Here is a 15,672-nt window from a genome sequence, read left to right on the forward strand (position 1 = left end):
AGGGCTTCTCCTGGATAGAACTTATTAATTAAATCGGTCTCACATTTCTCTTCTTCCATCCCAGCTGTTTCTGCTTTGCACTCTTTGAGGAAAGCCAGTTTCTTCAACAAATGTACTACTTCCTAAATAATGCACAGTAGCAGCAGTTTCAATTTGTGTATTCAAGGCCTTGATTGAGACGCAAAGGCAAAAAATGCTACTCTCAAATCATAATTGAGGCAGTTCCCTCCTGATATTATTTTGGTGAACCTTTAAATAAAAATAAATTAACTAATTGAACTAAGTTTATACAGGCATTGTAATACAAATCAAAATTTGAAAAGTCTCCACTGAACTTAAATCAAATTGCTGATTTAGTGGTGTGGGTTTTGGGAGCAGTTGGTGGTGGTGGGGGGCAAATGAATGCTTTCTAGTCCCTAAGGTGTCCAGTAGTCATGCAAGTGTTCAAAAATACAAGAATATTAGAAAAAGGTGTAAGCAAATCCAGCCTTCAAGACCACTCTGTCACTTAATGAGATCGCAGTTGATCTTCCACTTCAATGCCATATTCCAGCGCTATCACTTTATATTTTAATACACAGAAATCAATCAATCACAGTCTTTGAACTTATTCAATGATTAAGCCTCTAGTGCAGAGAATTCCAAAGATTCAGACTCTCAATGAAGAACTTTCTCGTCACAATCCAATATCTTATTCTGAGACAATGTTCTCGAAGCCCACCCACCAAACTAGGCAGACATTCTTCCTGCATCTACCCTGTTGAACTCTGTAAGAATTTTGTACATATGAATTAAATGTCGATATTCGAAACTGCAAATACAGAGGACGAGTTTATTTAATCTTTCTTTACTGGGCGATCCCTCCGTTCTGGAAATTAGTTTGGTGAACCTTCATTACACTTCCTCTAATGGTAAGCATAGCATTTTTCAGGCAAGACGACCAAAACTGCGTGCAATACTCCAGGTGTGCTCTCATCAAGACTCTTTCCAACTGCAGTAAAGTATCTTTACACCTATGCACATATTCTCTAGAAGTTTGCTTGTCTTTGCACCAGCATGTTAACGCATGAACAGGGACACCCATATCTCTTGATAGTTCAACACTTTCCAACCTCTCAGCATTTCAGAAAAGCTCCATTTGTGCTTTTCCTTCAAAAGGAAAAGGAAAAGAAGGAAAAATAAACTCACATTTCCCCAATTGTACTCCATCTGCTAATTTTTGGCCCACTCACTTTCCCTCTCCAAATTCTTGGAAAATACCTTTGCATTTTCACGATATCTCACAATTCCACTCAGTTTTGTGTCAGGTACAATTTTGGAACGCAAGCAAGCTTTTTATTAACTAGCACCAATGGGGCCAGGAGTATATCGGTTGATCAATATTCCGGTCAAACAAAAGGTCCACATAATCAATGTAAAAAAATACGCACTAAGTAATAGAAAAGAAATGCATGGGATCACTGTTGTACTTTATTTACACTTACCTTCTCACTCGCTCCTTCAATTGACTATTCAAACATTGCAGTAATCACAATAATATAGTAAACTTCCAGTATTTCAAGTACATAATTTTTGACAGTTTGTTGAGACAGCCGGTTCATAAGGTGCAGGTTAAAGCAAAAAGTTTGTTGTATTACTTTCAGGACCCACATCCAAACCACTGGTACTCATTGTGAACAATCAGGATCCAGTACAGATCCTTGCAGTGCCTCTCACCCTGCTAATTTGAAAACAATCCTATTCCCTGTCTCCTGTCCATTATTCAGTCCTTAATCCCTGAGAGTTTATTACCCCAATCCTTGTGCTCTAAACTTGTTCACGAACTTCTTAAATGCAATTTATCAAAGGCTTTCTGAAAATCTCAAACATAACACATCCTCCAGTTCACCATTATATATCTTGTGAGTTACATATGGAACCAAAATCTAATGATGACCAAGAAACCACTGCTGATTCTCACAAAGACCCAAGTGGTTCAGTAATGTCCTTTCAAGGAGGAAATCTGCCATCTTTGCCTGGTCTGGCTGACCTGTCACTCTAGCCCAGCTGTGTGGGTGGCTCGTACATCATCCTCTGAGCAACTCAGTTATCTCAAACACTTAAGAAAGTGTCCAAAAAATGAAACCAGATGGACCATCTGGCATCAGCCTAGGCACCAAAAACAAACTCAGGCCAGTCAACTCTGAGAAGTCATTCTTACCAAAATCTTGGGGGCTAATGCCAAAATTGGAAAAACTGTTACAGACTAGTCAAAGAATAGTCTGACATCGCTGAATTGTTATGGAGCTGGAAGCAACCATCATTGGTCCCATGTCTGTGCTGGTTCTTAAAAAAGCATCATGAGCTAATTTCAATCTCCTGTCTTTTCCCCATATTACTGGGTACTATTTCTATCCAAATAATCATTGCCCTCTCATGTGCCTTAATTGAATCTGTCTCCACCACATATCTGGAGATGCAACGGCAAGATTGCTACTTTCAAACCATAATTGAGGCAGTTCCCTCCTGATATTATTTTGGTGAACCTTAGTTTATACAGGCATTGCAATACAAATAAAAATTTGACAAGTTTCGAGGCAGTACGTTCTACACTCTAACTACTTGCTGTGTGAAAAAGTTTCTTTCTCCTCTCGCATTGCATTTTTTTTGCATGTTACTTTAAAACTACATTGTCTCATTCTTGTCACTTTCAGAATGGAAAACATTTCCTGATCTACTCTATCTAGCTTCCTCTTGATTTTGAAAACTTCTTTTATATCTCTTCTCAGTCTTCTCGCTAAGGAGAACATTTCCAACGTCTCCAATTTAACCTCATAACTGAAGTTTCTCAATCCTGGAGCCATTCTTGTAAATCACTTCTGCACTCCCTCCAATGCATTCACATCTTTCCCATAATGTGGTGGCCAGAACAGTACAGAGTATTCCAAGCGAGGTTTAGTAACTGTCTTGTACAAGTTCAAGATCGCCTCCCTGCTCTGGTACTTCATGCCCTCTTAATAGAGCCAAGAACACTATGTTTTCCTTCTTCTCCTACACCCCCTTTAGAATTAACTCACTATTTTATATTACCTTCAATGTTCTTCCTACTAAGAGTATCACCTACAACTGAACTTCATTTGCAACCTATCTCACCACTCAACCAACTTGTTAGTTTTCTTTTGGAGTTTCACACTGTCCTCCCCACAGCTTATTGTTCCCTACACATCAAGAACCAGATCACATACAACAGTGACTCAATGGATGTTTCTCCAACCCAAAAAATATCATCACCACTACTGAGATAGTAGGAACTGCCGATGCTGGAGAATCTGAGATAACAGTGTGAAGCTTGATGAACACAGCAGGCAAAGCAGCATTAGAGGAGCAGGAAAGTTTGATGTTTTTATTCTGAAGAAGGGTCCCGACCCGAAACGTCAAACTTTCCTGCTCAGATAATAAAGTGTGAAGCTGGATGAACACAGCAGGCCAAGGAGCATCTCAGGAGCACAAAAGCTGACGTTTCAGGCCTAGACCTTCATCAGAGATTTTGTGCTCCTGAGATGTTGCTTGGCCTGCTGTGTTCATCCAGCTTCACACCGTGTCATCTCATCACCATTACTCACTGGTTCTTGTTACTAAGCCAATTTTGCATCCATGTTGCTTCTTTCCCTTTTATACCGTGACCTTTAACATTTCATCACAAGTTTGTTGTTTGGCACTGTATCAACCCTCTGAAAACCTAAGTAAACAGCATCAACAGCTTTACCCTCATGTATTCTTTCTAGATAGATGTTATGTCTTCTAACAAGTTTGGCAAGTTAGTTAAACACAATTTCCTCTTAGGAGATCCATGCTGATTCTTCTTATTCAATCCACTATTTTCCATGTGACTCTTAATTCTACAATGAATTATAATCTTCAGAAGCTTGTCCACCACTCAAGTCAGACTAACTGGTCTGTTTATGTGCAGAGTCAGTATAATCATAGACAATACAGACACAGTCACACTCACATACTCATGTCTTATAATGTCCCAGACAACACTATCAAATCCCTGAATTTTTCCTGTTGCATCAGTAGTTTAGATCTAACAGAGGTGACAGCACATTAGTAAATGAGTAAATTAGTATTGAGTCTTCAATACTGGATTTCCAGATCACATTAAGCATCAGATCAAACTTGAGCAAGGAAATCTCCTGATTACCACATTCTATGAAAGAGAACTACTGTGTGGCAAAAAGCAAAAAGTCGAAGACAAAGCCAAGTGATTTCATAACGTTTGGATTAGATCTTTCCTCATTCAGTCATGAACGATTTTCAGACAAGTAAACAATTCACTGGAGGAGGAGGTTCTGCAATTATTCCCACCTTCAATGATGGGGGAAGCCAGAACATCAATATAAAGGATAAGGCTGGAAAATTGCCATAATCTTCACCCAGAAATGCAAAGTGGACGATGCATCTTAACTCCCTCCAGAGGTCCCCGGCATCACAGAAGGCAGTATTTTTGATTGGTTCTACGTAATATCAAATCATCACAGAAGGCACTGGATGCTGTATAAGCTATGGACCCCGATAACATTATAGCAACAATACTGAAGACCTGTGCTCCAGAAGTTCCCGTGTCCTTGGCCAAGCTGTTCAACACAGGCCTGACATCGACCCAACAACGTGGAAAATCACCCAGGTATAAATCAGGACAACCCAAACCAGTTAATTACTGCCTCGTCAGTCTACATTTTGACTCTAGTAATGTTTTGTCAGAACTGATTATGTTGGAGCTGTAAAAAACTCTGTTTAGACCATACCTGGAATAATGTGTGCAGTTCTGGTCACTGCTCCAAAGGATGAGATTACACTGCAGTGGGTGGAGAGTAGATTCTCCAGGATGTTGCCTGGGATAGAGCAGTTTAGCTATGAAGAGAGACTGGATAAATTTGTTTTCTCTAGAGTAAAGAAGGCTGAGTGGGGACCTGATTGAGAAGTATAAAATTATGAGGGGCATGGACAGGTTGGATAGAAAGCAGCCAAGCCATTCTCCTTAGGTGAAGGGTCAATAGCAAGCATGCAAAATTTTAAATTTTAAAAATGAAAGGAAGAGGTTTGGAGGGGATTTGAGGAATGACTGTTTCACGCAGAGTTTGGTGGGAGATCTGCCTCGGAGAGTAGTTGAAGTGGGAAACATCACAATCTTTAAGAAATGTATGGGTGAGCAGTTGAAATGTCATAACTTTCAAGACTACTCACCAAGTGCTGGACTAGTGCAATGTGGACTTAAGGTAGTTTTCTCAGTGCAGACACAATTGAAGAAGGGCCTTTTCTATACTGTATGATTCTATGACAGTATATAACTTCTAAAGGTCATAAACAGATTGACATAAAAGGCGACAAGGTGGCAGATGGGGTTCAGTGCAGAGAAATGTAAGGTGAGGCACTTTGGTAGGAAGAATATTGAAAGACAATATAAAATACGGGGCACAGGAGCAGAGGGACTTGGATGCATATATACATGGATAATTGAAGTATGGCGGGACAGATGGAAACAGCAGTTAATAAAGTTTATACTGTCTGGGCCTTTATTAATCAGGGCATAGTGCAGAAACAGAAGGACCGGGGTCTATGCAAGTCAATAAAGGTGGTAGGGTAGGTGCAAAGAGCACTTAATAAAGCATACAGCTTCCTGGGCACAGAGTTCAAGACAAAGGAAAGTATGCTGAACTTGTACAAGTCACTAATTAAATTTCAGCTGAAGTAAAGTGCCTTTTGGAAAGTTGTGAATGCATTGGAAAAATGAAGTTTGTAACTGGTTCCAGAGATGACAAAGATACATGGTAGAAGGTGGAACTTTTCTCCCCAAAGACAGGACTTGACAGATTTGACAGAAGTTTTCAAAACCATGACTGGTCTGAAAATTAGTAGTATACAGAAACATTACCACTTTTAAAGGCATTAAGACCAAGAGGGCAGAGGATCAAAATGATTTGCAAAATAAGCAAATACAAGGTACTGTATAAGAAAATCTATTCCTGGGTGGTACAAGTCTGAAAAAAAAACACGCATGGAACTTTGGTGCAGAGTAGTTCAAATAAAGGCATCAATATGATATTAGATGACTATTCAAATATAAATAATGTGCAATGGCACAGGGAAAGGGCAGGGAATAGGTACTAAGTCAAACAGGTCATTTTTCCGAATAAATTGAGGCTTATAAGCAAGGACCCTTGGAAATTGACAGATGGAAATTCTAATTCTAAGAACCCAATTGCAGTTTTTTTTAAATTACATGCCTATTTGATTTACGATAAAATAGAACTAGTAATACCAACCAATCTCAGATTTATTTAAAAGTGGCAAATATTAGAATTACTGAGCAGGTCTGACAGCATCTATGGAAAGATAATTAGAGTTAATGTTTCAGGTGATGACCTCTAATCAGAAGTTCTAAATCTATCACCAACTCCAACCTCATTCCTGTCTCAACATCACCAAAATAACCTGTAACAAGTATATCCAACTTATACAATCTGCATGCAGGGTCTACGTGTAGAAAAATAGTATATTTTTTAAAACTGCCAAATCTTAAAAGAAGAAAGGTACATCTGGGTCAAAAATTCAATAATGCACAAAGGTACCTGGATTAGGTCATCTTGTTGCAGGCAGGGAAGAAGTTTAACATTACTCAATATTTGAAACAGTGCAGCTCTTAAAGCACAATAATTATCACCTCGAACTCTTCTAACAGAACTGAAAGTTTGACGTACAGCTTCATATGCCTGTTTAAAACAAAACTACTTGTAGCATTCTCAAATGTCTTGTAAAATGTTCATCACAGCAGTCCAAAAGGAAAATTCCATATTTACATCAACATTCAGATCATTTTTTTTTCTGGTTTTGAAATGTAATTTCACACTGGAAGAGAGAGAAGTCAAGAGTTGATTATTCAGACAGTAGCTAACATTGCGAAGTTACTCCTGGCAAGGACACATATTACCAGAATTGCAAGAAATCAAAAGGATTCACTTTTGTAGCACCCTATGTAAAAATATGAGGTCTTCCCACATTTACCACAATTAATTTCAAATTGAAATTGAAAGTATGCAGTTCCTTTTGCACAAAAATACAAGATTTTTATATTATACACAGACCACTGTCCAAATTAAAACACAGGAACAAGTGAATAAAAGTTGCATCTAATTTAAGGACAAAATTGAAAGCACCAAAAGTAGTTATCCACCTCTTTCATTAGTTGTGCTTTTGCTGTGTTTCCCTTCCATTCCCTGGCACAATATTCCAAAACATCTACACCAGGTTCAACAGTGGACCACTTTGTGGCAGCTGAATCAGGAAAAATTAAATCAAATAAAAACCGTAATCAGTCAATTTTGTTATTTTGCAAAAAACATGAACAATTGCAACACCAATTCTAAACATGAGGATTTTATCAAGATATAACATTAGACGATAGTGCAAGCCTTCCTCAGGATTTAATATCTACTTTCTGCCAATGCTTCAGTGTATTTGTAGATTCTTTGTACAGATGCTTGCTTTTAGCTAATCTGTTATACGGCAGCACTAACTACCTGTTCAGGAGTGTCCTCACCATTCAGGCTTTAACCAACATCAATGGGTCATCTCAATGTCATACACAGATTTGTTATTGCATGCAACTCCGTGGCCATGCTTCAGGACCAACTAATTTATTTTAATTATGTTGGAAAATTCCAGAATTTCTTTGAAAGGTACAACATATATATTTTTTCTTTTATCCTTAACCACCTAAATGGAATCTCATCCAAAATACTTAACTTGTGAAAGTGGAAGGACCTATGTTGACAGGAATTATCTCTCGTTGATCACTCTCTCAAAGTCCTGAAGCAGCAAAAGCAAAATAGTACAGTTGCTGGAAGTCTGAAACAAACACAGACAATGCAAAAGAATGTAGGAAGTCTGGCAGCATTTGTGGAGAAATCAAAATTCAGTTCTGAAAAGTCATCAGACTGGACTCAAAATATTAAGCTTGTTTCTCTCACCACAGATGCTGCCAGACTTACTCAGTTTCTCAAGCATTCTATCAGAGATAATGGGAATCACAGATGCTGCAGAATCCGAGATAACAAAGTGTGGAGCTGGATGAACACAGCAGGCCAAGCAGCTTCTTAGGAGCACAAAAGCTGACATTTTGGGCCTATACCCTTCATTAGAAAAGGGGGATTGGGAGAGGGTTCTGAAATAAAGACGGAGAGGGGGGGAGGCGGATCAAGATGGATACAAGAGAGTTGCAGTGGGAGACAGATCCCCTGAGATTTGTCCGGAGGGAGGAGGGTAACTTCTTCACTCCAGCATCTGCAGTTCACATTATCTCTGATATAATTTTAACCTCACTGCGAAGCCTCTTTCATAGAACATAGAACATAGAACATAGAACAGTACAGCACAGAACAGGCCCTTCAGCCCACAATGTTGTGCCGACCATTGATCCTCATGTATGCACCCTCAAATTTCTGTGACCATATACATGTCCAGCAGTCTCTTAAATGACCCCAATGACCTTGCTTTCACAACTGCTGCTGGCAACGCATTCCATGCTCTCACAACTCTCTGCGTAAAGAACCTGCCTCTGACATCCCCTCTATACTTTCCACCAACCAGCTTAAAACTATGACCCCTCGTGCTAGCCATTTCTGCCCTGGGAAATAGTCTCTGGCTATCAACTCTATCTATGCCTCTCATTATCTTGTATACCTCAATTAGGTCCCCTCTCCTCCTCCTTTTCTCCAATGAAAAGAGACCGAGCTCAGTCAACCTCTCTTCATAAGATAAGCCCTCCAGTCCAGGCAGCATCCTGGTAAACCTCCTCTGAACCCTCTCCAAAGCATCCACATCTTTCCTATAATAGGGCGCCCAGAAAGGATGCCTAAACTAAAGAAGTTACCCTCCTCCCCCCGGACAAACCTCAGGGGATCTCTCTCCCACTGCAACTCTTGCATCCATCTTCGATCCACTTTCCCTCTCTCCCTATTTATTTCAGAACCCTCTTCCCATCCCTTTTTTCTGATGAAGGGTCAAGTCCGAAACATCAGCTTTTGAGGTCCTAGGACACTGCTTGGCCTGTTGTGTTCATCCAGCTCCACACTTTGTTATCTCAAGCATTCTAGTTTGTTTCTGTAATTTTCTTCTTCTGATGGAAATCTGACCTTGCACGGCCAAACAAAAGAGAAATTAATCAATTTTCAAGGGCACCATCACAATAGATTCCAATGTCCAGCCAAATCTTACCAATGTTGAGTGAACTGGAATACCTCAATTCGAGGGACTGTGTAGAGGATAATGAGAAGGCTGAGACCAGATATTCCTATGGTATTGAGTGGAAATCAGAAGTTGTCAACAGCAGGAGCTTTGACCGTGAAATTGGGCACAAGAAGCCGAGCTCGATGGCAGTGGAATCATCTACAGCTGTGGCTTCTCATGTCAATGTGAGCAATTTTCACTTTTCCAGAGGGAAGCAGGTTAAATACTAACAAGGTGTTTTCGTTCTTCACTGATGAAGAAAACATCATAAAGCTGATTGAAGAAGTACAAGGACAGGTCAGCTCAGTTGGCTAGGTGGCTTTGCGATGCCAGCAGTGTGGGTTCAATTCCCATATAGGCTGAGGTTACCATGAAGGACACTCCTCAACCTCGCTCCTCACCTGAGGTGTGGTGACCTTCAGGTTAAATGACCACTAGTCTTCTCTCTCCAATGACAGAACAGCCCTATTATCCTCCGGGACTGTGCCAACCTTCGCCTATCTTACACTTGCTGAAAGTAATTAGACCGCTGTAATTTCTGTGTAGAAAGGATTCCATTACATATTGTCTTACGTTAATATATGACTACTCTCTGAAAGGCAGTGCACCTAGATCTTTGAGATAGTAGGAAATGCCGATGCTGGAGTCTGAGATAACAAGGTGTGGAGCTGGATGAACACAGCAGGTGAGGCAGCATCAGAGGAGCAGGAAAGCAGACGTTTCAGCTTGGGACCCTTCTTCAGAAGTGGGGGTGGGGAAGGGGACTCTGAAATATGTAGAGAAATGGGAAGGCAATGATAGAAGGTGGATAATTAATCAGGTAGGTGAAATGATGATGGAGAGGTCAAGGAGGCAGGGACGACGGGGTGCTGGTCGTGGGAGGAGGCTGGGGGTGGGGAGATTTTGAAGCTTGTGAAGTTCATGGAGACCATTGGGTTGTAGTGTTTTCAGGCAAAGTATGAGGTGCTGTTCCTCCAGTTTTCAGGTGGCATCGTTGTGGCACTGGAGGAAGCCCAGGATGGACATGTCGTCCAAGGAGAGGGAGGGGCTGTTGAAGTGGTTCATGATTGGGAAGTGTAGCTGTTTGTCATGAACCGAGCATAGGTGCTCCACAAAGCGGTCTCCAAGCCTCCACTTGATTTCCCTGATGTAGAGGAGGCCATATCAGGAACAGCAGATACAATATACCACATTAGCGGATGTGCAGGTGAACATCTGTTTAATGTGGAAGGTTTTCTTGGGGCATGGGATGGGAGTGAGGGGGAAGATGTGTAGGGGCAGATAAGAGTGGGGAGGGAAATGTATCCTTGGTAGTGGGGTCGGATTGCAGGTGGCAGAGAATGATGCGTTGAATCTGGAGGTTGGTTAGGGTGATACGTGAGGACAAGGGGAGTTGTGTCTTTATTGTTATTGCGGGGAGGGGGTGTGAAGGCTCATGTGTGGGAAACGCAAGAGATGCAATCGAGGGCTTGTTCGACCACTGTGGGGAGGGGTGGAATTGTGGTCCTTAAAAACGAGGACAACCAGGATGTCCGGGAGTGGAATACATCTTGGGAGCAGATGCAGCACAGGTGAAGGAATTGGGAATAGGGAATAGCATTCTTGCAGGAAGGCGAGTAAGAGGTGGTGTAGTCTAGGTAGCTGTGGGAGTCAGTGGGCTTGAAATAGATATCAGTTTCCAGGTGATTACCAGAGATGAAGACAGAGAGGTCCAGGAAGGAGAGAGAGGTATCAGAGATGGTCCAGGTGAACTTAAGATTAGGGTGGAAGGTCTTAGTAAAGTGGATGAACTGTTCAAGCTCCTGGTGGGAGCCCGAGGCGGCGCCGATCGATGCAACGGAGGAAGAGGTGGGAGATAGTGCCAGTGTAGCTGCGGAAGAGGGACTGTTCCACGTATCCTACAAAGAGGCAGGCACAGCTTGGGCCTATGCGGGTACCCATGGCCACCCCCTTTGTCAGTAGCAAGTGGGAGGAGTTGAAGGAGAAGTTGTTAAGGGTAAGGACGAGTTCAGTTAGGTGGATAAGGGTGTCAGTGGAGGGGGACTGATCGGGCCTTGGGGAACAGGAAGAAGCAGGGGGCTTTTAGGCCATCTGCACGCGGAATGCAAGTGTACAGGGATTGGACATGTGGGCAACGGAATTGGAAGTTTTGGAGGAGGTGGAGGGCATGGGTGATGTCATGGACGTAGGCGGAGAGAAAACGGAGTCGAGATAAATGGAGATAAGTTCAGTGGGGCAGGAGCAGGCAGAGACAGAGACAATAGGTCGATCAGGGCAGTCGGTTTTATGGATTTTGGGAAGGAGACAGACACAGGTGGTGTGGGGTTGGGGAACAATGAGGTTGGAGGCTGTGGGTGGGAGGTCAACTGAGGTGATGAGGTTATGAGGTTACGGATGGTCTGGGAGATGATGTTTTGGTGGTCAGGGATGGGACCATGATCAGGGAGGTGGTAGGAGGAGGTGTCAGAGAGTTGGCACCTGGCCTCAGCGATGTAGGGGTGAGTGCATCGTACCTCAACTATCCGCAGGTTTTACAGTGCGGTTAGGGTTGGAGCGTGGGGAACGGAGGGCTGCACGTTGGGTGGGGAAAAGAGGATGGAGTGAGTGAAAGAGGTGGAGAGGTTGAGGCGATTGATGTCGTGCCGGCACTTGGAGATGAAAAGGTCAAGGGAGGGTAGGAGGCCTTGGGGTTGTGTTAGAGGTGGGAGAAGGGGGTCAGTGGAGGAGAGGTTAGACTCGCTCCAGGACGATAGGGTGTTTCCTTCCATTTATGTGTACTTCCAATCTCAACTGCAGTTACATGTGGAACCTTATTTTGTACAAATTAGTCTCCATGTATGCTGAATGACTATATTTCGAAAAAATATTTCCATTGTCTGTGATGTAGGATGTCCTAAAGCTGTGTAAGGTACTACAGATATCTAATGGTGTTTATTTTAAACCAGAGGTCACAGATTGAAGAGAATTGGTGAGGAACCAGAGACATGAGAAACATTTTTACACAGCAAGTTATTAAGAACTTGGATGTACTGCCTGAAAGGCTGGTGCAGAGGAAGTTTCAACTTGGAACTGGAGAAAAACTTGAAAAGCAAGTACTTGCAGGTAGTTGAGGTAGGCAGCCTCACAACCTTTTAAAAAGAAGTACTTAGATGAGCACTTGAAATGTTATAACATTCAAAGTTTTGGGCTGAGTGATTGAAAAGCAGGACTGGAGCAGATTTAGTGTAGTTTTCTGGTACAAACTGGATCAACTGAAAGGCTTCTTCATTACTGTGTGATTTTATGATTTGAACTGTTACATATCTGTCAGGAAAATCTTCAGTACCAAATTAGTATACTGAATAGTGGATGATTATATTTCGTTAAAAACTGTAAAGCACCAAACTTCATCTAGCTCTAGTAGCTGATCATTTGACCATCTAATCTATGTAACTGCAACATTCTTGCCTTTTCAACAGCAGTTTTATTTCATTAAGCAGCATAAATCATAGCCCCAAGTGACGACTCTGCAACCCTGCTGATTTAATTGTTGGGAAGATGAAGATGTCACTAGCAACAAAGTCTATTTGTGAAAGAGAGAAACAAGATTACCTGCCGGTTGACTTTCAGAGGTCAATCTCTGATTTTTTTCTTTTTCTATCTCAGCTTCGTCACGGTAAAGGTCTTCCTCTCTTCAAGAAAACAAAATAATTTCTGCTACACAATTTATTTTCATCATAGGTTAATTACTCTGTTTATGCATCTTTTAGTGTCAGCATCACTTTTATAAAAAATGATTTCGTCCATGTTTCTTATCTTGCACTCATCAGAAAATCTGGCAAGAAATACCAACGTAAAAGGAAAAAGAAACACATTTGTACTTTGGTATGGGTGCTGCCACAGAAATTGCATTAGATGATGAATTAAAAGTAATTGCCAAGCTTAATTGTGGTTTCCTCTCTCCCACTTCTAATGTTGTATGTAGTGTACAACATGAATAAGCAAATCAGCACTGGATTTTCTCGAGCTGATAATTGTATGGGAAATGCTACATTTTAAATGCAAAAAGTAATGTAGCCTTTATAAGGTTACTATGCAAATAAATGTAGCAGCATTAACACTTATCTGCAGGTTGTGTTCATCAGCTATCATTACAATTAAAATATCCCAGGACGCTTTGGTTGAACTGTGTTTAAAGTCAGTACCTCAAATCTCATTTCTCTTCACTGATGGAAGGACTGCCCATGGGATATTCACTAGTAATACAAATGGTTAAACCAATTCCATGTACCTGATTAATTGAAATGCCATCAGTCACTTCTGTAAGTATAGTAAGATATTATTTTTTAAATTTGGTGGATGTGAGCCTTGTTGAAAAAGGCAACATTTATTGTTTATCTTTAATTTCCCTTAAGGAGGGGATGATGAATTGCCTTATTTTGCAGTTTGGTTACTGTGGTGATCAATCACTGAACATATTTACACAATATACTCTCAATGAAATTAACAAGAAATGTGAACCTATACGCAAGGCATCTAGAAAGATCTTAACAGACATGGTGTAACACTAATGTCATTAACTAATAATCCAAAGCCAAGGCTAATATTCTAGGGACAAGGCTTCCCAACTCACCATGGCAGATGAAGAAGTTTGAATTCAATAAAATAATCCTGCAACAAGAGAAGGTGAGAAGCTTGGAATTCTGCTATACCCTCTAACTATTGAAACCCTTTTCATCCCATGTAAGTCACAGTCAAGAATATAATAGAATACTGTCCAGTTCCCTGGACGTGTTTGGCTGCGGATGGGCTCACCAATGAGCCTTTCAACAACAAACCCAGAACAGAAAACAGCCTGTGACTGTAGGGGCATCAAGATAATGAGAACAGCCAATGAGAGTCACTAGGGTAGTAACAGCAAACAGCTGCGTCCAGGGTGATGGTCTGATAGAATTTGCTCTGCAGGTCGAGAGGGAAAAGCTGGAATCAGATCTAACAGTATTACAATTGAGTAAAAGGCAACTATAAACACAAAGGAAGAGCTGGCCAGAGTTGACTGAAAGACAAGTCTAACAGAGAAGACAGTGGACCAAGACAGCAGAGGTTTCTGGGGATAACTTGGAAGGCACAGCAGAAATTCATTCCAAAGAAGGAACATACCTAGAAGAGGACGAGACAACCACAGCTGTCAAGGGATATCAGGGGACAGCATAAAAACAAAAGAAAAAGCATGCAACATGGTGAAGATAAGGGGAGACCCAGAGGATTAAGAAGTCTTTAAAAGGTAGCAGAGAATAACTGAAAAGCAATTTGGGGGAAAGAAGATGAAATACAAGGCTAAGCTAGCTAGTAATGTAAAAGAAGATTGCAAGAAATTTCTCGACATTTAAAAAGGTAGGAGAGTGAAAAGCAGACATTGGACTGCTGAAAAATGTCGCTAGAGAAGTAGTGTGGGGAACAAAGAATTGGTGGAGGAACTGAATACAGGTAGTTCTCCTATAAACGTGACAGTTACTTTGCATTCTTGTGTGACCTCATGCTATAGAAAATTAACACTGAAAATCATGTTATAGGGAAATCGCTATACCTGTGCAGCAGAAAGTTTGTGTTATCCAAACAGCATCCACTGTTCATCAATCGTGTTACAGCCAATTCGTGTTAACAAAACATACGTCATAGCAGAAATACCTGTAGGTACTTTGCATCAGTTTTCACAGTGGAAGACACTAACAGCATGCAGAATTTTAAGACAGTCAGGAGGCAGAGGGGAGTATAGTGGCCATCATGATGAAGATACAGGAGCAGCTGACAGGTCTGAAGGTGGATAAATCACTTGGACCTGATGGGCTACAACCCAGAGATCTGAAAGAGAGTGGAGGAGATTGTAGAGGCTCTGATGTGATTTTTCGGGAATCACTGGAGGAATGCCAGACAACTGGATTATGGCTAATGTAATGTCCCTGTTTAAGAAGGGAGGGAGGCAGCAGACAGGAAACTATAGGCCAGTTACCCTGACCTCAGTCACGTTAGCATCTATTATGAAAGATGAGTACTTAGAAGTTATTGGTAAAATCGAGCTAAGTCAACATGGCTTCGTCAAGGATAGGTCACACCTTACGAATTTGTTAGAATTCTTCAAGCAGGTAATGAGTAATTCAGACAAAGGAGAACCAACAGACTTGGACAGGCCAGGGGAGTAGGAGAAGGCAAAGAAATGCAGATGCAATGTGATATAGGAAAGCGTCAGGTAGGAAGAAGAGCCATAAACTATATTCTAAATTGTTCTTGGGATATGGGTATCATTGGCAAGGCTTTTACGCCATCCCTAAATTGGCCTTCAATTACGAGGCTTGCTAAGCTATTTCAGAGGGTAGTTAAAAGTGAACGACATTACTATGGGTCTAGAGTCAGATGCTAGACCAGGTA

At 41.3% G+C, this 15,672-nt stretch overlaps 1 protein-coding gene across 7 annotated transcripts in view; it reads right to left on the minus strand.

Annotated features, from left to right (window-relative positions):
- Positions 1 to 15,672, minus strand: part of LOC125464278 (ubiquitin thioesterase otulin-like) — a 68,996-nt gene that overhangs the window by 19,197 nt on the left and 34,127 nt on the right. For 6 of the 7 annotated variants that reach the window (XM_048556589.2, XM_059653829.1, XM_048556597.2 and 3 more), the window contains 3 exons: positions 12,859 to 12,938; positions 7,214 to 7,314; positions 6,612 to 6,752 (listed from right to left, as the gene is read on the minus strand). In XM_048556589.2, the coding sequence (XP_048412546.2) occupies positions 6,612 to 6,752; positions 7,214 to 7,314; positions 12,859 to 12,938 (322 nt within the window). The remainder of the gene's footprint in view (positions 1 to 6,611; positions 6,753 to 7,213; positions 7,315 to 12,858; positions 12,939 to 15,672) is intronic. The other variant, XM_048556612.2, reaches the window with a different exon arrangement.

The sequence above is a fragment of the Stegostoma tigrinum genome, chromosome 2 (assembly GCF_030684315.1).
Source record: "Stegostoma tigrinum isolate sSteTig4 chromosome 2, sSteTig4.hap1, whole genome shotgun sequence".
Lineage (NCBI taxonomy): Eukaryota > Metazoa > Chordata > Chondrichthyes > Orectolobiformes > Stegostomatidae > Stegostoma > Stegostoma tigrinum.